Here is a 23486-nt window from a genome sequence, read left to right as displayed (position 1 = left end):
TGATATAAGATAATTTTCATTGAGTCCTACATACCAGAACATTTTTGAGTGACAATTAGAAATATTTTAGATTACTTGGGGTGGTTCACTACCTGTTAGAAATATTTAAGGTGGTTAACCATCTGTTAGAAAATGATAATACGGTACAGTACTGGGACTTGTTTTTGCAGGCAATTACCACAACATGAAATTTTATAGGTGCTGAATTGAAGGTCATTTCCTCCATGGTTATTGTCGTGGTGTTTATAACTCCCCCGCCACAAGTGGTGGGGGTTATAGGAATGGTCTCTGTCCATCCTTCCCTACTTCCGTCCTTCCATCTTCCGTCCTTCCGTAACATTTTGTGTCCGCTCTGTATCTCCTAAACCCCTTGAACATGTTGAAGGATTTTCATGAAACTTGGTTCAAATAATCACCTCATCAAGACAATGTGCAGAACCCATGAGTCTCCCATGTTGGTTCAAGGTCAAGGTCACAACTCAAAGCCTTCAATTTTGTGTCTGCTCTGTATCTCCTAAACCCCTTCAAGTGTGCTGTTAACAGACAGCTTTTGTGATATATCAGGAGCACATAATTCCGGACAAGCTGGTCTGATCATACCCAAAATCGAGTTATTCCAAGAGCTTGTGCTCGTATACATTGCCATTAAATCTGATCAAAATTGTTATGAAAATGTTCAAACTAGAGCGTTAAAATTGTCAAATATTGCAACATTTTATATAACAGGGACAGATAACTCTGGACTTGCTAGTCTGAAAATGCCTGAAATCTAGGTCTTGCAAGACCCTATGGCCGTACACATTGTCTATTTTAGACAATTTTCTAAGTTTATTCAAGATTGCTTTAAATAAAAATGATACGGTTGTAAAAAATGGGTAAATATTGCTATTTTTTACTATATCAGGGGCACATTACTCTTTATATACTGGTCGGATCATCCCCATAATGCAACACATTCCAGATTATGTAGCCATGCATATTTTTTTTTTTACTTTGGTGAAGATTGTTATAGTAATATTCATGCTGGAGTGTTAACAATGCTATATAATTCATACTTAACTTTAAAAAAGTGGGTGGGGTAATATTACATCTGTTTTTTTATGATGAAATGTCGATGTAAATGGTTTGGAACTATTTTGTTATTTAAAATTATGTTTTGCACACATGTTCATATTGTTTAGGCGTTTTTTTTTTTCATGAAAATATTTGTTGTTATAGCTTATTTGCCAGCAAACCCCAATATTCTAAAATTTTGGTACTTTCGTGATAAAATACAGAATATCTCTCTTATATGTCCGGTGACCCCCAATTTTTTTACCCTTATTTTGAAGCAGTTTTGAGACACAATATATACAAAAAGTATTTCAAAAATCTTAATTGTAGAAATAATGTTATGTATCTTTAGACTGATACAAGTACTGGTCCCATTGGAAAAAAGTGGGTGGGGTAATTATATTGCCTTGTGAAAATGAGTAACAGTATTATGTGAAAATCATTAAAATTTCATACTGACTTCATAGCATATTCAAATTGAATTGTTAGAAATACAATTATTTTACAACTGATAAAGATAGTTTGTGTTTTGAAATGTACCCCCAATTTTTTCAGGTTTTTCAAATTTCACTTTTGTCTTGACAGTGTGTGTAGAAAGTGACCGATATAATGAAAAGGAGTTCGGTGACCTACCGTTTTTTTGCTTTTATATGAAATAGATACTAAAGATCTTCAAACATGCAAAGTATGAAAAAATTCTTAATTGTAGAACAAATTGGCCTGAAATGTATCCAACATCCTTAACAGTCAAAACTTAGAAGGACCTAAATAATGGAGGATACCGTATTTTTGGTGTATTGGTCACACTTCCTTTTTACACATTCTGCTGCCTGAAAAAGTTCCTGTGACTTATACTACAGAACATTGCCAGCAGAATTTTGTTCCTGCAAATTTTCCAGCCATGTCATTCACAAAATTTGTTACGAACAAACAAAATGGTAAATAAGATCAATTGCGTCTGCGTTTTAAGGAATAGCGGCTACTTTCCAATAAGGTATATCGTAAATATCCCACACAGGCCGTAAAAATTACAAATGACTACAATCCAATGCCTTACTTGCAGATTGAATTATGTTTGTATCTACTTTCGTTTTACTGGACGCCATTAACACTTGTATACATGTACTTTACATGTACACCAGGTTGGATAAATCCGGACAGTCAAGTCTATCCTCCACAGTACGCTTTCCACCAATTAGGTTATGTTAATAGTTCAGTCCGCAGCATCAACATGGCTGCCACCATTCCTTGGAAAATTTCAAAAAATTAATGGTCAGCGATTTGTTACGGGGCTTTTCATTCTTATATAACAGAAGTCTATAACAGGCCACTTCCCAGTCCAAAAATATAATAATTTCTTCCCAACTGTGGCAGAGATATTTCCTAAAGTGCAAGGTAAGATTTTCCAAAATCATGCCAACATATGGTTTAGGCTATGGTTAGTTTACATTTTAATATTTCCAACATGTGTCCAAAGGGAGCGTTTGTCTGGTATCGATTTTTTGTCGCATTATAGCCTAACAGCGCACAGAACAACGTATGATGCGATAACCAGTCTAGTCTGTTACGTTCCATGGCCAGGATTTTAGTCGATATTTCAGGGAGTATAAATTTAATTTGTCTTTCGGGGTTTACTTCCTGCTGATTATTTTTCCCCAGAATGAACATTATCTCCATAAATTTCCCACTTTGAAAGGCCAAGGCCTCTTTCCGATTTCCTGATGAAAAGTCATACATGTTAACTGGGACTTTTAGAATTTTCTGACCATTTCCTGAGCAGAAATTGGGTGCAAACTATACATTACCATGACCAACACACCCTAAACAGTCAGAGGTGTAACTGTTTCAAGTTATCACAGTTTATAACCATTTGAGTTATTGCTTAATACTTTCATAACTTTTTTCAGTTATCATAAAATATTACAAAGCCCTCCTGTGTCAATTCCTCATTTTGAATGAGACTAATGCAATTATTTCCTAAATCCTTGAACTTCTATCTTTCAAGTTATGCAGTAAAATCTTTTACGCAAGGCTGATAAAACTTTTAAAATCCCATTATGCTTATCAGGTCATGATCAGACTAAAGGAGAATTTGATTAACCACAGTTTGCTACTAATTTCACTTTAGGTCACCATGTGAGAACAGCAAAAGACTTTTTTTGAATAACTTACCTGAGTTAACTATATTTTATAACTAATACATGTTATAAAGTGCTTGAAAAAGTAACTGAAATAGGTTACATAACTTATAACAGTTACACCACTGACTGCTAAAATACAGTAAATCACAGTACACAATCATGTAAAGTTATTGGTTTTATCGCTTGTGCATATTGCCATGTAGACGCACTTGTGCATATATTGTCATGTAGACGCAGTAAAATTTAATCGTATACAGTAAATACAGAGGGAAGTTCTTAATTTTGAAAATCATTTTGAAAATAAATTTTACATAAATCAATGATGAATTGAATCCCCTTTTGATACATGTAAATTTTATTTAAATTTATCTCATATTCGCAACAAAGTCAGCATTTAAACCCAAATCGGCAGTGATGATGATTTCATTGGAATTTTCCTCCACTATTTTGGTCTAAGACCATGAAGACTCTTGCAAGTGTTTGACCCGAGTGGAAATATTGCCCATAAGAAAAATAACTCAATATTTCCTATGATCGCGTCAAATTACTTGAACTATCAATCCAGGTGAAGTATTCAATCTGTCAATCCCGAGTGAAAGCTAAATTTATAAAATATTTACAAAACAATATGTAATAACAGCGATTTTATGACAACTAATCAATACTTTTCCCATAAATTACGTTCTACACTGGTAATGAAATATAAACAAGCGGGCCAAGATGGCCCAAGGTCGCTCACCTGTGAAACACACCATAACAGTGTAAATATGTTTGACCTAATGAGTTCATTGAAACAAATATTCTGGCCAGTTTTCATTAAGATTGGACCAAAAATGTGGTCTCCTGAGTTTAAACACGTATTTTCTTAGATATGACCTAGTGACCTATTTTTTGACCCTAGATGACCAATATTCAAACTTGACCTAGATTTTATGAAGGCAATCATTCTGATCAAATTTCATGAAGATCAATTGAAAAATACTGTCTCTATTGCATACACAAGGTTTTTCTTTGATTTGACCTAGTGGCCTACTTTTTGACTCCAGATGACCCATATTCAAACTCAACCTATATATCATCAAGGTAATCATTTTGACCAAAATTCATGAAGATCAATTAAAAAATACACTTTCTAACGCATGCACAAGGTTTTTCTTTGATTTGACCTAGTGACCTAGTTTTTTACCCCAGATAAATCATATTCAAACTTGGCCAATATTTTGTCTTGGCAATCATTCTGACCAAATTTCTTGAAGATCAATTGTAAAATACAGCCTGTATCGCATACACAAGGTTTTTATTTTATTTGGCCTAGTGACCTACTTTTTGACCCAAGAAGACCCATATTCAAACTCGATCTATATATCATCGAGCAAATCAATCTGACCATATATCATGAAAATCAATTGAAAAATACGGTCTCTATCGCAAACACAAGATTTTTCTATAATTTAACCTAGTGACCTAGTTTTTGACCCCAGATAACCCATTTTCGTACATAGCCTATATTTTATCAAGTTAAACATTTTGACAAAATTTCATGAAGATCAGTTGGATTGATAATTTTAAGTTTGAAAATGAAATAGATTATTATAGTGTTTGTGGTCTTAAACCAGTGAAATGTCAAAAAGGTTATTCCATAACCCTACATAGTGCTGGTAAGTAAAAATTTACACAGACTATCATCATAACTGAGGGGTTACATTTACATGCTCTTCACCAGTGTGGATTATAAGTCCTGCTTGAAGAATTTATCCTGGTACATGGAAGGTCGGTGGTTCTACCCAGGTGTCTAATAAAATTATACCTGCAGGCACACCTTATGTATTCCGCCAACAACATCAGATGTTTGAAAAATACCATGTCAAGAGACAAGAAAAAATAACTGTACAGCAATAGACCAAATCAGTTATTACCATTCATAATTTTATCATGTCCAAAACATTGCGCAATGATACTTATTTCCACTTTGGTGATTATTACATTTCACTCGGACTTTATCGTAGACCCCTGTGTTAAATCTCAAACTTTAAACTAAAATAAAGGTATTAAATCCATATAATATTTGAACAAAACTTCAAAGTTTTGTTGTTTGTAGCATCATCTGAAGCATGTGCAGTGAAAAATCTTAATTTGATATCTAAAATAGTGTGATATTTATTTCTAGTCACTTTATTTTCATTGTAAATATACTTCGTTATACCCAAGTGAAAACTGGCAGGTACTCGAAAATGCAGCTCTCTGATTGGTCAGTTAGAACCCCTAACGTACGGTGATGTCATGTTAAAATTTAAAATTATAAATTTCTGGAGGTCCATCATGAATTCTGTGAAAAATTGTAATGATAATTCTTGTACAATCTTTGTCGACGTGTCTTGTGTTATGGTTCTGGCTCTGTACGCAAAAAGCGACATGTACTCCAGTTCGTTTTACAGTCTGTTCCATTGATCTGTTTTAGTAATACAGAGTTAATATGTAATATTAACGCATGAAATAAGTTAGGTAGTTCTAGTTACCACGCCACGATAAATTAGTGGCTTACTACCGTTTGCAAAACCAGTCGACCGTAGTTCCGTTGCCAATAATGGCGGAGTGCAATACCTTCTCTTTATATCTATCCTCAGACCAAATTTTTAAGGTTCTTTAAAAAGCGAATTTCCGACATATTGTTGATATCTTTATACTCAGAGAGCGCTACTTCAGAGGTTTACAGCACCAATAGTTCGGTACTTGCTCGTTTACTTAAAACTACCGTCAGTGCAACCAGGTGTCTGTGAGTTAACTAAAATTTTCGAAATAGACAAATTGAGTTCAATAATCAAAGGGGAGTAACTCAGTAAGTCACGCTATATAATGAAATGCCGTACTTTACCGTACAAGACTGAATACCACTAAATCCGTCTGTCCTTTATTTTGTATAAAATCCACTTATTATTGAACGTGTTTTCGACATTTTCTAGCATATCAGATTTTTAGAGACTTATAGTCCCATAAAGAACTATATCGCTTCTTAAGAAAAACATAAAGAAAAGGCAGTGTTAACTTTTATATTAGCCTTTCATATCTAGATGTAATATGTCAGTATAACAATAAATAAATAAATAAATAAATAAATAAATAAATAAATAAATTAATTAATTAATTAATTAATTAATTAATTAATTAATTAATAAACAAATAAATGATACAGTCAAGCAGGGTCGATACGTTTGACACGAAGTGTTCCGAAGCTGTATTCCCTCCAGTCATGACAGATACCGCTCGTTGTGGATAATTACATTAAGAAGGCAATATTTCGGCACTTTTAATCAAAGCAAAAGTTGAATTTAAATGCGAAAAAAAAAAAAAAAAAAAACCGGTACCGCAATTACAGCCGATATTATACTTGGCCAAAAAGCCGGACCGTTCGCGACGGCCATTTTTTTGAGGTTCAGAATTAATCGTATGTTTCACTTTTATGACATGTTAACATTTTACATTTGTGATTATTATATCAGAGATGGTGCGTAATTGGAAATAAAATATTCTATTCTATTCTATTCTATAAGCAAACATGATTGAACAGTCTAACAAAATTTGAAAGAAGCCAAGTGATAATTCAGATTAACATTAAGATAAAGTTTTAATTGTAAGTTTACTTAATGAAATTCGATAAATTGAACCGAGGATTTATGAAGGCAATAGAATTAAATCAGTAGTATCGTAAAGTCTGAATTGAAAATTGCTATTGCAAATAAGCACAGTTCATAGTCCTGTAACACAGTAATACTAAATTCACTGAGTGGTTCTACGATTTAGCTGTCACGTATTGCTTAATAAAATAGTTTATGGCACAGAACCCTCTAAGTATTTAGTGGGGCTGCGGCTTCTTTGAGGTCTAGTCTGTATATTAGGCTGGGCTATTGCTGTATCAGAGTCTATGTTACCTAAAGTATAATGGGCACTGTCCGTGGGAGGGTTTTCATTAGGCTCGCAATTAAAACTGGTGACTCCCCACGCGCGAGACTATGGTCGTCTTGTTCGAAGGCTGTGGTTAAAGCTGGAGGAACCGGTACCGTTTCAGGAACAACAGGGAACATATCAGTGTCCTCATTATCACTATCATACCCGGACTTATGTGTAAGTTTGTTGTCTTGCATTTCGCTGGAAAACAAAAGCACTCGTCTTTCTGGATTTTATATGACGAAGCACTTCACTGATTGCCAAAAAACTTTTTAACAAAATACCAATCGTCTTGTTGAGACATAACAAGGTATCTTTGTCGAGCATTTGATTTATTCGTATTAGAATACAGATACACAAGATCACCAATACTTATGTCTGAATGTTCTCCGGTCGCAATACCGTTCTTGCTTTTTTCACTCGTTTTGTGTGAAATGAAGTCCCTTTCTGAGGCTGGGAGCTGTTCATGAGTGAATTGGTTTCTCTGTGTCCACAGCTCCCTGGCAGATATCCCTCACACCGAATGCGACGATTAAGTTTAGCAACAACAATTTGCAAGCTGTGTTCTCGAAATTGGTCCACCAACTGGCTCTATACGAATCATTTCATCTTCAAGCTCTAAGACTCCCTTTTCGGCCACTGTATTCTTGTTAACATTTTACGCGACCTATATCTAGAATTATATTAAGCAGAGTCTTCTCGTAATGCTATGAAACAAGGAGCCGGATCAACTCTAATTACTGCAAGAGGTCCATGTATGACGTGCAACTTGGTACGCAGACATATTAATGTATTTGTAACAGTGTTGATTTTTCATTGTGTAACAAGTCGAAGTTTCGCGTAAAACGAGCACTAGTTGTTTACTACGTTTCATGACATATGCAGCAAATGACAGTCAACAGCTTCAGGAGGGTCTTTTGTAAATTGTTTAAGAAGGCATTGGGAGGAAACCTGCGCAAGGACGCACAAGTATGACACGTACCGGTTGTTCTTTTCATATTTAGGGCATAACTAGATGCCAGCGGGCAACATGTCGAGCCCACCCTTTGACCCCTAACTGTGATCTTGACCTTTGAGTTAAGAAGCTAGGATTTGCAAATGGTACTCTGTCTCATTGAGTTAAACATTCATGCCAGATATAAACAAGATTCCTCAATGAATGTCAAAGTTATGAGCCAGACATGATGTGACATGACATTGACCTCCAACTGTGACCTTGGCCTTTGAGATGAAACCTGGGGTTTGCGCATAACACTCCGCCTCTCTGAGGTTAACATTCATGCTAAATATAAACAAGAGCACCGCAATACGGACAAACGCCCGAAGTTATGACCTTTGACCCATGACCTTTGACCCCTAAGTGTGATCTTGACTTTGTAGCTAGCCATACAGTACCTGCGCTCTGCACATCGTCTCGATGTGGTGAACATTTGTATCAAGTTTCTTCGAAATCGTTCAAGGAGTGTAATAGTTACAGATCGATGATCTTTGACCCTTAAGTGTTACCTCAACCTTGAAGCGAGGCATCCAGAACATGCACCCTGCACCTCGTCTCGATGTAGTGAACATTTGTGCTAAGTTTCTTTACAATCTTTCGAGAAGTTCAAGAGTTACATAGCGGACACGAAACATACTTATATGAGTATTGGCCGCTAATTGTGACATTGACATTGAAGCGAGCCATCCAGAACATGCGCTCTGCACGTCGTCTTGATGTGGTGAACGTTTATGTCAAGTTTCTTTGAAATCCTTTAAGGGGATCAAGAGTTACAGAGCGGACACGAAACACACTCATATGACTGGTGATCCCTAAGTGTGACCTTTACCTTGAAGCGAGCCATCCAGAACATGCACTCTGCACGTCGTCCCGATATGGTGAATATTTCTGTCGAGTTTCTTTGTTTCTTTTCCAAGGGGTTCAAGAGCGGACACGAAATTGCTAACGGACGGACAGACAGACGGACACCGGAGGTATAACATAATACGTCCCTGACAAGATTGCTCCATGCATGTCAAAGTTATTGTCCGGACAAACAAATCCGGACGAACGGACGCACATACACCGAACAGCCATCTGGACGACTGTCTTCGCTTCCGCAAGCGGGCACGACAAAAATGACGTTTCATAACCTGTTGTAGCTGGTGTTTAGATGGGTGATCTAATTTGATGTGTAAAGCAGTGACCAAGCCATCAAGAGTTGATCTTGGAACAATTATTAACTCAAGAGACAAACGTTCTGTACGTGTAACAACTAGGAGACATTCCTTTGCAATTCAAGCAACGCATAAGTAACGTTTAACATCTCGTATGTTTGTGAGTTTCTTCGAGGGTCGTGTGCCTTGTGATAAATGAGCATGAACACGACTCAAGTCTGAGCATTCTGATTGTACCGCTCTCCAGGCTGATCTGGTAGTAAATGGTAAGCGGAGCCTTGACACTGGTAATTTTATCTTCTACTTGTATTGTTCTCATAACCGAGTCCTCAGTGTGTCTGATGAAAGTACATATTTGGCAACCTGGATTGTCACAACTGTGAGGATTTCGGCTTGCAAAATCAGACGGAATAATATTGGCGGAGCCAACAAGGTGTTTAATATTAGTAGCAGATAACAATCGAGAGAAAGGAAGTTATTCTTGGGTAATGATCATTTTGTTTATCACACATTTATCAGGCTGACTCAATGGGCACTCTTTTACATTGAAACAGTTCATGATATATGCATATAAATAAGTTCATGCGTTTTATGTATGATTTATGGAAGTATGAAATTTCAAACTTTTGAAATTATTTGATTTCAGAATTTTTATGCATTTTATTTGAATATATAATAACAGCGAAACAGTCTTTTTAAACTTTCTTTTATACATTATAAGTGCGGAATTAAAAAAAAATCTTCTTCTTTAGAAGACTTGATTTACGTTTTTAACGATTCCGTATTTTCATCTAACTTACTTCAAAAATCGGAGAATGTAAGAAAACGTTTACGACAGGTTGACAGTAACTCGACAGGTTGACTGTAACTTTGTTAAAATATTATGCATAGTGTGATGTCAAGAGCTTTTCTCCTGATTCGCACGTTTGTATACTTTGACATCTTTTTGTCTTCCAACTATATTGTTACGGCCGCGTCTTCTGTCCTTAAGTTAAATTACCTCCCTTTTAATGATTAATTAGTAAAAAGGTTGGAAAATTCATTCTGTTCGGCGGTCGTTTATGGCTATTATAGGAATAACATATAACAAGCTATAGAGACAACTGTTCTCAACATTGATAGCCACTTAATGGTGTAGTGTTTGCAGATTTGCAGACCCGTTGTGCGGGTCTCCTATATATGCGGTGTTGAAACATCCTTATTTTAGTAATGTGGATGTTTCGTTTTATGTAGGTTGCTGGCATTGTTAGCCTATCTGGCGAAAATGCCGTATTCTCAGGGTTCTGGGAGTGTGCATACACTGCGTTCCGTTGCTGACAAATGTTCGTAAGATGGGGGCTCGTACGGGATGTACCTCATACGAATGTGGGATTTATAAGTTCAAAATGATCTTTGCACCAACATACAGTATATGCTGACCTTCTCCAAGTGGGAGTGTGTTACGACCGTCTTCTGTTGTTATGTAAAATTACCTCCCTTTAAGGGTTAAATTAGTAAAAGGGCTACAAGATACATTCTGTTCGGCGGTCGTTTGTGGCTATTATAGGAAAAGCGTACATCAAATTATAGAGACAAATGTTCTCAACATTGATAACCGCTTAATAGTGTAGTGTATGCAGATTTCCAGACCCGTTGAAATATTAGCCATGAGCGGGTCTCCCATATATACGGTGTTGAAACATCTTTCTTGGTTTCTTTGGGGGGTGAGGGGAGGGGGGGATGTGACTGCATCGTATTATGAATGATGTCGTCATGGTTGGCTTAGGCGAATGTGCCGCATTGTCAGGGTTCTGGGAGTATGCATACACTGCGCTATGGTGCGGACAAATGTTCGTAAGAATAGTCCGATGCATGTACACGCTATTAGATCATTACCGCGAATGCAAGTGGTCTAAATATGTATGATACTTACACAGACCAACATTAAAAATCATAAAATTCCCCTTAGAAAATAATGCCAGTATTTTTAAAAATAGTGGCGCTATCGCATCAGTGACAGCGCTATTCAGTAGTGGTTGCGCTGTTGCGGCGTACGACCAGCGTTAAAAGTGTGAGGTGGAAACAATTGCACAAGTATTAAAAGATGTTCTAGAAATATTTAATAAAAAAGGAAAAGTATTAATTTCAACACGAGTTTCTGTCATTTCTTAGATACGTCGAGGCCAGTAAAATTTCACATGATAATGTTTCATTGGATTATCGGTTACGAAGCACAGGAAAGTACACCAAATGGAAGCTTGACAGAATTGTTTGCTAAACCAAATAGATCTAACTTCCACATATCGATTGTGGACGAAGGCTCCATCATTTAGAATGCAACCATCATAGTCTCTCACAAGAAATAAACAAAACAGAGAAAATCACCACCTATCAAACTACTTATTTGTATGAGACTATATTTGATGTTTGAAATTTAGATGATGATCTATCTCTTAACTCTATGTACTATGTTGTGAATGCTGAACAACTTAGTAATAAATGTATTGTAACTATGCACGTTCATAGTCGTATCTTAGGTCGTATCGTATCCACTCCCGTATCTTATGTATCATCTTACTTTATTATTCATACGGGAGAGCCGTATTCATTATTAACATTTCATTACCATATATCTGTATCTTATGTATTATCTTATTTCATATTTCATACTTATATGTAATGGGCCACGATTAAAAGTGCCTCCCCGAGGTATGGCCTGGATATAGTTAAATACAGCTATTCAACTGAACAGTGTTAAATACTGTTACTATAACGGAACGCTTTATGTAACTAATATACGCCATACGATGACAACAATATTGCACATAGACATAAAATTTAGCGTTTTCCTTTATTCGAAATCACTTCCTGATCTTGTCTTCTCTGGAAGTGCGACTGATAAAAATGAAAAGTAAAGAAATCGGTTGAAAATATAATCAGTTTAATGACTTTAGTACAATATTGTAATACAAAACCGCCGTACGAATAGCCACTTCCTTATATGTATCCGTCTGGTAAATATTTTTCAAGACTAATCGTGAATTAGATGTAAACAACCGCTACTCGGATGGATAGTTCAATAAAGATTTTTTTACATGTATGCCAGTTCCCTCATCGGTTAATAATATTCTAAACACAACAATGGCAAATATTACCGAATAACATTTTACGGGTAGATTATAAGATTCTTTCACTGGTTGTAGGTGCAGATGGGAATATCCGGCCTCGAGGGTAACATTTTAGGCGGTAACGAGGCTCCCAGCCGAGTTACCGCCTAAACAGTTACCCGAGAGCCGGATATTTCCATCTGCACCTATAACCAGTGACAGAATCTTTTTCTTGCATACTGATTTCAAGAAATAATAACAAAAATAAAATCAATCGAACGGCTTTCTTTTTAGAACTATTTCTTATGGCAGTGTATTTAAACAAAGCGCGGGAAACCAACGTCCGTAAACAGCAAATACGTCATGACGCTTCAAAACAAACAACAAGGTTTAGTTCCGGTTTTGTTTTATCAGTTGCAGCGTAACGTTATGAATTTTTGATAAAATAACGTGATTTGAATCGAGAAATATACTATCAGGAACCAATAGGAACTGTCAAGGTATTGATTTTTTATTCCGTTTTTTAACTAAAATATAAATTACTACATGAATCTTCTACATATATGTAGTTCGTTATACGTCATTTACAGCACGAGAGTCATCTTACACCCCGGGGTGTAAGATGGATTTTTCCAGCACCGGTAAAGATATCAGAAATCCCCGTCTGGTATGCAAGAAAAGCATGTCTGCAGATATTGTTGTTTTTCCTCTTAAAGCTACTCGTCCACAGTTTTGTTGAAAATTTTTAACGTGTTCATTTCCACCAAGTTAGGCACAGAATGTTAACATGACACTAAAAAGGATTAAGTTGGTGAAAATAGAAGTTAGATTTTGGTAAAAATGCAAGAATGAGAAGAATGTAAATGTTTTGATTATTTCAAAAGCGTTGCGCAACGGTTTCCTACCTTCTGCACAATATTCCAGGTTAGTTATAAAAATGTCTAGTAAAAATCTTATGTCAATAAGTTTGTACCACTAGTACTCACTTTTGTATTGAGGTTTGAAAGAAATTATTTTTTGCCTAAAATATGTGGGTTAGTCCTTTTAAATAAAGAATACAGAAGATAAATGAATTGCGCCATGCTTTGTGATCAAATTCGGATGATATATGTACAGTGTATACGCAAAAAAGAAAGATCAAAACAAATGATGGTTTACGCACAAGTTACTTAAGAACCGGCTTCAACGAAATATGTTCGTAACTTCCCAGAACAGAAATATTACATTTCGCTGTACAATGTAGATGAGCAAATACCGACCAGGTGGATAAAAAGGAGTCGTTATGTGGGAGCATCATGGGAAAATGTATTTGAATCAATACTCGTACATCAAACATTTTGCGAAGGACCAATAAGCCTTGCAGAATAGAGACTGGATGATGTGATAAAGAAGGAAATCTGATACGTAAATGTCCATTAGATCAAGGAAATATTCTTAACACTGTCAAAGCAGTTTCTGCTTTGTAATCAAACATGATAACTTATTTGTAAGTGCTCAAAAAGAGTATCATTATAAACAACGGTTGTGTTGGCATCACAATTAAGACCGACGTTGTCACCATGACTACATTGTTTGCCACGGTTGTAATAAGATCAGTTAGACAATGGTACTGAAATATATTTGTAAAATCCTATAACTTAAGTTATAAGAGCTTGTTTTCATTATTATTATCTATAAAGTCATTTGTATTATTTTCATTTATCGTCTGTGGTAGGACAAAAACAAAATTTATGTAAGTATTTACAAGAATAGAACGACTATGAATAAGTTGGCTGCACATATCCCTTTCAATTGACATAGGTTTACATTTTCCCGGTCTGTTTATATCTAAATCATAGCTCATGGAATGAAATATATTATCCTAGGCTATTTACATTTAAGTGCATGAATTTCTTCTAAATGTGAACATATATATATAACTAGAGCTACCACTTAAGGTGATGAATGTATCCCCCGCACGCACTGACACAGTACATTACAATTTTACGAACACAAGGTTGCATAAATATATGGACTGTATGCATATAGACTCTATGCATATAGTATAGTAACAAAAAAACAAAGTCCAATAACTGTGCAAAATTTGTTTCTGAAAGAACTTAACATGTACCATGTACCATTAGGGCTACTACTGATCACTTGTGTTAAGTTTTATTAAATTGTGCACATGTGTTCAGGAAATTAGGCGCGCACAATATTGCATATGCAGACTTAATGTATATAGTATAGTAATAAAATTCAAAGCCCCGTAACTCTGCATTTTTTTTCTGAAAGAATCTAGCATGCACTATGCACAACTATTGTTGTTACTGATCAATTGTGTGAAGTTTCATTAAATTGTGTAAAGGGGATGAGAAGAGTTGATGCGCACAAACTTGTGTCTATGTATATAGTATAATATGCTAACAAAAAAGTCCCATAACTCTGCAGAATATTTATCTAAAAGAACGTAATATGCACCAAGCACAATAAGGGCTGGTACTGATCACTTGTGTGAAGTTTTATTAAATTGTGCACATGGGTTCAGGAGATTAAGCGCGCACAAGATTGCATCTGCAGACTTTATATATATAGTATAGTAATAAAAAGCAAAGCCCCGTGACTCTGTATTTTTTTCTGAAAGAATCTAACATGCACTATGCACAACTATTGTTGTTACTGATCAATTGTGTGAAGTTTCATTAAATTGTGTAAAGGGGATGAGGAGAGTTGATGCGCACAAAATTGTGTCTTTGTATATAGTATAGTATGCTAACAAAAAAGTCCCATAACTCTGCAGAATATTTATCTAAATAAAACGTAACATGCACCAAGCACAATTAGGGTAGGTACTGATCACTTGTGTGAAGTTTCATTAAATTGTGTGAGAGGGGTCTGAAGATTAGGCGCGCAAAAAAATGTATCTGCAGACTGTATGTATATAATTTCTTAACAAAAGCAAAGTCCCATACCTATGCACATTTTAATTCTGAAAAATAACCTAACATGCACCATACACAACTAGCGTTACCACTGGTCACTTTATGTATAAAGTTTCATTAAATAGTGAGCATGGATTCAAGAGATTATGCGCGCGCAAGACTGCATACTCAGACCCTACGTATATAGTATGGTAATAAACAATCAAAGTCCCATCACTCTGCAATGTTTTTTTTCTTAGATAATCTAGCGTGCACCATGCACAACTACTGTTGTTGAACATCACTGATCACTTGTGTGAAGTTTCAGTAATTGTGTCAAGGGGACGAGGGAGAGTTGGTGCGAATAAGATTGTGTCTGCGGACGGACAGACGGACATACAGACAGACAACCTGAAACCAATATATCCCCCCTTACAACTTCGTTGTTCGAGCGGTACGATAAAACGATAGGATATGTTTAAAATTATACAAGAGCTGTCACTAATGGTGACAAATGCCCCCACAGCACCTTGACCTTTGACCTGGTGACCCCAATGTCAGTAGGGGTGGTGTACTCAATAAGTACTATCAGCATGTGAAGTTTGAAGGTCCTGGGTGAAGTGGTTCGCATGAAAAGTGTCTTCATGCAAAAAGTTAACGTTGGCCCCTGTGACCTTGACCTTTGACCTGGTGACCCCAAAGTCAGTAGAATTGGTGTTCTCATAAAATACTATCTGCATGTGAAGTTTGAAGGTCCTGGGTGCAGTGGTTCGCGAGTAAAGTGCCTTCATGCAAAAAGTTAATGTTGGCCCCTGTGACCTTGACCTTTGACCTGGTGACTCCACTGTCAGTAGAGGTGGTGTACTCAATAAGTACTATCAGCAGGTAAAGTTTGAAGGTCCTGGGTGCAGTGGTTCGCGAGTAAAGTGCCTTCATTCAAAAAGATAACGTTGGCCCCTTTGACCTTGACCTTTGACCTGGTAACCCCAAAGTCAGTATGAATGGTGTACTCAATAAGTACTATCAGCTTGTGAAGTTTGAAGGTCCTGGGTGCAGTGGTTTGCGAGTAAAGTGCCTTCATGCAAAAAGTTAACGTTGGCCCCTGTGACCTTGACCTTTGACCTGGTGATCCCAAAGTCAGTAGAGGTAGTGTACTCAATAAGTACTATCAGCACGTGAAGTTTGAAGGTCCTGGGTGCAGTGGTTCGCGAGTAAAGTGCCTTCATGCAAAAAGTTAACGTTGGCCCCTGTGACCTTGACCTCTGACCTGGTGACCCCAAAGTCAGTAGGGGTGGTGTACTCAATAAGTACTATCAGCACGTGAAGTTTGAAGGTCCTGGATGCAGTGGTTTGCGAGTAAAGTGCCTTCATGCAAAAAGTTAACGTTGTGACTAACGAACTAACTAACGGACGGACAGTTGAAAACTAATATGCCTCCCTTCAGGGGCATAAAAAAATACAGTATGCTGGTGTGGCGGGGGTTCAAAATCGTAAAAATATTGAATTTAGTTGTCTCGTATATAAAAAGAAAATTTTGATGTGTTTATGCTGTCGAGACTGTAATATAAATGACGATTGTCATTGTCATTATTGCATAAGGTCTATTATATTCATAACACTACAAAAAGACAATGCACTTTTAGAGTCTGTTTATTTTTCAAAAGCAAATAGAAAGATCAAAAGTAAAGGGGAAAGGTTAAATATTACAAACATCAATTTCAAGACAAAAACAACATCACACGAAAAGTATAATAAAATCATATGATCAGTGACCAACCTATAAAGTGGTCGCTGTATTTCCTTTCGTTTGTAGTGTTTCTATTAACAGATATGTTAAGGATTTGTTCAAAGAGCTTGAAGCAAAATATGATATGTGTCTGTGTGTTTTTCTTTCTGGAAAATAATCCGTATCAAATAATATTCTGTGAAAATATTTTAGCGCAAAATTTCACGTTAATGCTCGAAATTGGACGATATACTTGGTAGCTATCACGATAATATTCTAAACCTTCCTGGAAATTTGTGCAATTTTCTGAAAATATTATAGCAGTTATTTATTTTTCCTAATATTATTATTGTTTTCATTTAAGCCCAGAATTCCGTTACTGCAACGTCACAGCTGCTAGATTAGCTATATAAATAGTACACGATGATATCAATCAGTTATTGGTGCCATACTTTGAGGTTTGCAGTCTACAGTATATACTGCAGGTGGTGGTAAGTTCAGTGTTAAATAATACGGTTTCAACAGTGTTCAATCGATTCAGTAGGGTACTATTTATAGATATCAAAATGGCGGCTATCGGCACTAAATAGAAAAAAAAATATCGAGATAATATTTTCAAAAATATTTCCAGGAAACATTTCAGGAAAGTTCGAACTATCATAATTTCTTTTCCTAGCTAATAAATGGCAGTTGTTGGTACTTCACTCGCGCAAAAGGGAACGAAATAATAATGTAAATTTTCGCAATAATATTTGCTATTGAGATAATCTTTTTAGAAATCTCCGCTTTATCACGATAATTCTTTTAATTATCGAACTATCGCAATAGCTACCTAGCTATCTCATGGGAGAAATAAGCAACCATACTTAAAATTAATGTTTAAGCAGCACAATTAAAAGCGATAGTATAATACGAAAACCTAAATGTCCGATATAAAAGTTTACAACGCATTCAATTAGAGATTTAGCAAACATTTTTGCATGCAATTTAAAACTATATCATCTTATTTGTCTAATTACCTTTTCAAACTTTTACAACAAAGAAAGCATAAATGTTCATACACATAATAATATTGTTCTGATATCTAAGAAACACAGAGAGAGAGAGAGAGAGAGGGAGAGAGAGAGAGAGAGAGAGAGAGAGAGAGAGTATAAAAAACGATAAAAGTTATAAGTTAAAAAGCAAAATGTCATTTCAGCATAATTAATAGTAACATTATATGTTTATAACTATAACTGCTGTAGACCTAGTATATATAAGTAAACAAATTTAATTAAATACACTCCTTCTTGTGGATGTTATTGATTGGAATATATTTTTCACAGAATGTTTAGTCTTTGTTTAAATATTATGTCAGTTTTCTTCCTGCACATTCCCATCAAGAGAATCCTGAAATGCATAATACTTGACTTTAGGACATGTATGATACAGGAAAGAATGCTTCAATATGTTACAACATAGAACTAACTATATGTCAATGTAGAATAAATTAAGAAATAGTCAATTTGAATTTGCTATTTGTACCATTTTAAAAACTTTTTTTTCCGAAACGTAATTAAACAAATGTTTAAACCTACCCTTACATACTAAGCTGTACATATGAAATGAAGTTCAAAATATACATTAAAACTGTTTAACATGATGTACGTACATATAACCGACATGGCTGTGTTGTGCATTTGCGCAATTTCGTGCAAGATTATTTCCGGATAATAACATTGTCACAAAACAGCCGTTTGTTTTGATTTTGATTAAGTTACAAGACTCTTCTCATTTAAGCAAAACCTCAGAGAAATACTGGCATTTGACAACACATCTGTCGATAGAAATACAAATTGATTTCAAACAATAACATTACAACAAAATAGGACAGTTGTTTTACCACAAGCAAATTTAGATTGATGTTACTAGTATCTTCCAGATTTCTAACATCTCTATGCGTATCCTCCGGCGAATTCACTTCATCGTCACATGCATCCTTAAATTAATGATATGATTTAGTCATGTACATGGTGCGGCTACCAGCAGAATTATATACTGGTTTTTGACTGAAGGTAATGGTTAACTGAGAATAATATGACAGAAGGATATTCCAAATTGAACCTAAATTTAACATCCGCACAATTGTTCAAAATCTACCTATAAGGCAGGGAAAACCAAAGTGTCGATAAAAACAAAATTAATGTTTTGTATTTACGACATAATTTATTTGTTTACACACATAAAGGCGTTTAATAGCAAGACAGAAATATCTTTTATTTACAAAACATACACACAAAAATACAAAACAAAAAAAAAAACCAACAAAAAAACAACATCAAACTAAATTAAATATGCCGTCTCATAATAAAATAAGGTGATTTCATGATTTATCTATTTTTGTTGACATTCTATGACTAGGTAACAAAATGTAGATTTAAATATCAAAACAATACCATTAGCTTTTCCATGTTATTACTACTGTTATCCAGTCTTTCCAGGTTGCTCACTGCTGAGAAAAGCTTGAACTCGGAACGGACTCTCCGTTTGTCATTATTCTTTTGTAGAAAGAAAAAAAATATACTGATAAACACATAATGATTTAAAACTCGACGAACGATAGTACCCATATACATTTTTGTATTTAGCAGTATTAAAATGCCTACTTTATCAAAAACCCTAATGTCTATCAGTAAGGTAATTCAAGTCAAATCTGTAAGAAGATTCCGTCTACCTCTTCTTAGACACATAGAACGCAACCGAGCTAAATAATAGCAGAATCGGTTTGGCTGCGTCTGATTATGAGAGTAAATGAAACCTATAAAACCTTTCATGTCGCCAAGACAGTCACAAAACTTTATTACATGTAACATCGAATAATTTCCCCACAAAAACTAAAATAAAATTTAATACAAGACATTATAGTTTTAATTATGACACTGGCATACAACTTGGAAATATAATTTCAATTTACCAAGGGTGCGACGGCATTTTTGCGATACTTTGTAACCAAATGTGACTGGCTCAGCTCGGGCGGTGGATGGTCGTGCATGTCGTCCTCTTGTATGTCATCCATTGCCTGAAATTGTGCAAATATGTTTGCATAAGTATTGTTGTACAAGTTTTAATCATTTCCGTATTTGAAATATGGAACACATGCAGTAGTAATATTTGATACAAGAAAATATCTGAAGCATGAATCAGTCTGTTAATGGCAATTATTGGCGTCTGTGCCATAATATATTATAAGATGAAATGCGTGCACCGCAAACTGTAATGTTTCCCTCGTTTCTGTATATTACTATTTAACATATTGCGAAAATTCTTGTCACCATGGAATTACCATTGTTCAGTACTGAAGCGATCAAACAACAATATACTGCATTTCCGATATTACATTTTATTAGTATTATCATTAATCATTCATTGTCAAATATAGACAGTAGTTTGTTATGTTGTATTTCATATCTAATTTACAAAATGACACTCATTTTTAGAAAAGCTTTCTAAAGACACATTTCTCGGGCTTATTACATGTATATAAGAGTATCCGCACTTTCTTTTAATGTCTTTCAGTAATACCTCTAGTTCCTCCTTTCTCTGTTTAAATTCAGCTACAAGTTGAGTACGATCAAATTTTGGTGCTGGATGTACAAACCCATCGTCTTCAGAATTGGTGTCGGCCTATTTGTGATATAAAGGGATAACAATATACTGTCTTCGTTTTAAAAGTATCATCGTTTCTTCGACTAACAAAGTGGAGTGCACCTGTAATTACTTTATTTCGTTTTCTTAGCTGTCCTTCAACTAGAACACTTAAATATAGTACTTGAGTAAACTTACGACAATTTTCATCGTAATGTGTTACATTTATATTAGCCTATTTTAGGCTTCTAACAATTATAATGATTTTTAAGTAATGTGTTTATTTCTACTACTGTAACAATCGTTTATTGAACGTTTAAGGGATATTCGAGTATCATTTTCATGAAATATATTCCAGCTTTACTTGTATCTTTTACTCAGGTAAACGAACAGCAATAAAAATGATGGTTCATCAAAAATATCCAGCTAATGATATAGAAATAAATCATCAAATCAACTGGTGGAAGTCAAATTCATAACATGTAAATAACTCAATGAAAAAAGAATCAACAAAAAGATTGTATTCTGTGGCCGTTATTCTCTGTCAATAAAGTACCATTCTATGCGCTAGCAAGATTAGCAACATTATGAAACTGCTTCGTGCATACTGTCACAGTAAAATAGTATGGATATCTCTTTGTCAATAAATTTAAAAAGTCTGTCTTTTATGACAAGGTGAAGGATTTTCTTACTTTATGTACATCAGCACGAAAGAAGCTTGTAAGGAATGTAGATATCGGGAGTAGTGGAGGGGCAGAGGTGTCTGTTTCACTATTGTCTTCCTCATTGTCCTGAAAGGTAAAATATCTAAAATAAAACAGATAATCTGTGTTTGCGGTAAAATCTACCAATTATGAAAAATATAATTAAGTTATTTAACGGAAACAATTATTAGTCATTACTATGCAGCGTTACACCTAAGAAAGGTTAAAACTTTTCAGATAGTTAAAAAGAGTCTGTTTCAAAATCAAGATATTTTTTCTCTTTAGATATTATCATAGATTTTTAAACTGCATAAATAATTGAATTAAATAGAAAATATGTTATCATACCACAGGTAATGGCGCAACCTTCCCTAAATGGGGCCGGCCTGGACCAAGAGTCTGAAATAAAAATACTTTTAATATTAGGTATGTTATATGCACAGTGATTTACGGGAGGATGTAAGCAATTCTTCTATTTCATGTAAACGTTAGTAATATTTTCCGTCCTCCCTCGTTAAAGTAAAACTACATTTGACTAACAACAATTTGAGAGCAGAGAATCTCTTAGTAAGAAGCAGTATTGTCTTTTGGTCTAATACAATTAGGTATTGATTTGCAAAAGAAATAGAAGAACATCATACCCGTGCATTTTTCATTAAGGCAGTCAAAGACATGCTTGATCTGGAATTCTGGAAAAAAATATATATTAAATAATTATCTATCTCAATACCTGTATAAATGTGAAATATCTTTATTAAAATCATTAATAAAACTTTAAGAAATATACAAAAAAATGATAACAATAAAACGGTTATATTTTGCAATGTGTCAATTATAATATGCGAACGAATATGTATATCCTTATAGTTTATCAAAGTCTTTTAGACAGAACAAAAGAAAGTGTACGTCTGCACCAACCTCTTTGTCGAAGTGTCCCTTTTTCATCTTGTTCTTCTTTGACCTGCATGATAAGACAATATAATACTAACGTAACTAATCACACACATTGTCAATGATTTGCATATCTGCTATGATGTCCGGTACTATTTTTGTTTACTTAAACTAATACACAACAGAAAATATCATGGACATAGCTTGGTGAACAGATGGACAAATTTACCTCTCATTTTCTTTGATATTAAGAAAAATGCTAATTGAGCAAATGTTTGTGTATCAGAAAAAAGCTCTGTTGATACCATTAAGACAGCACAATTGTAAAAAATTACACTGATGACGTAGAATGCAACGGTAAGTTATTTTATCACTTTTTTAAAAAAGTTATTATATACTAACTTGTATTATCTGTGCTATAAAATTTGATATTTTTACCTTTCTTTATATGTTCAACAGAACTCAAATTTAATTCTGTTATAAGATTCAGATATCAACCTCTTTGTTATGTAACCTTCATCTTAACTAGAAATTCTAGTAAGTACTTCTTAAGGAATGTAACGTATACAACATAATAATCTTACTTGAATTTCCGCACAATAAACACAGCTAAAACAACAACAAGGACAAGAACGACAGCTGTTACGATGACTGAGAATTCCCACACTTCCAGTGACAATTTACAAATAATGTCCGTGGCTTTACAGTAGCAATCATAACCTCCTATCTTATTATCACAGACCTTCCAAGCTTCACAAAAACCTCTCGCACACTCATCAACATCTTGTTCACAATATGGTCCTTCCCAAGATCCAGGACACTCGCAGGTATAGTATAAGTCAAAACTTCCAGCTCTCCTTGTATCGTTGCAAGAATACTGTAGGGGATTTAAACCTGCCGATATGGATAATATAACCATAACAAGAACTGTCGGAGGACAGCAACGCTCAAATATTCAACAATCTTGTCAATTGAATGAATACAGATGTCGAAAAAGGGGCATAATTTTGTACAAATGCTAAACAGGGTTTTGGAATCTGCACAGTGCTTATCGGCTCATGACAGTGGACAAGTGTGCAAAGTTTCAGTCCATTCCCATTAGTGGGTACTGAGATATCAGCTTACATATAAAAACTTAACCAAAAACAGCTAAGTTGAAAAAGGGGCATACTTTTGTAAAAATGCAAAGTAGAATTATTGACCCTATGTGCTGCATGTCACATTATGACAGTGAACAAGTGTGTGAAGTTTCAATCCATTCCTAT

General features: G+C 35.0%; 1 protein-coding gene across 1 annotated transcript; it reads right to left on the bottom strand.

Annotated features, from left to right (window-relative positions):
• Window positions 1–16921: 16921 nt before the first annotated feature.
• Window positions 16922–23155, bottom strand: LOC128557579 (uncharacterized). Its single transcript, XM_053545079.1, has 10 exons — window positions 22806–23155; window positions 22249–22291; window positions 21972–22019; window positions 21679–21729; window positions 21319–21417; window positions 20564–20665; window positions 19956–20060; window positions 19438–19539; window positions 18885–18980; window positions 16922–18391 (listed from the first exon to the last, which is right to left on the bottom strand). The coding sequence occupies exons 1-10, from the start codon at window positions 23138–23140 to the stop codon at window positions 18356–18358; spliced, it is 1017 nt and encodes a 338-aa protein (XP_053401054.1). The 5' UTR covers window positions 23141–23155; the 3' UTR covers window positions 16922–18355.
• Window positions 23156–23486: the final 331 nt, after the last annotated feature.

This window comes from Mercenaria mercenaria, chromosome 1 (assembly GCF_021730395.1).
Source record: "Mercenaria mercenaria strain notata chromosome 1, MADL_Memer_1, whole genome shotgun sequence".
Classification (NCBI taxonomy): Eukaryota; Metazoa; Mollusca; class Bivalvia; order Venerida; family Veneridae; genus Mercenaria; species Mercenaria mercenaria.
The sequence above is the reverse complement of the archived record's forward strand: the minus strand, read 5'-3'. Positions and strand labels throughout refer to the sequence as shown.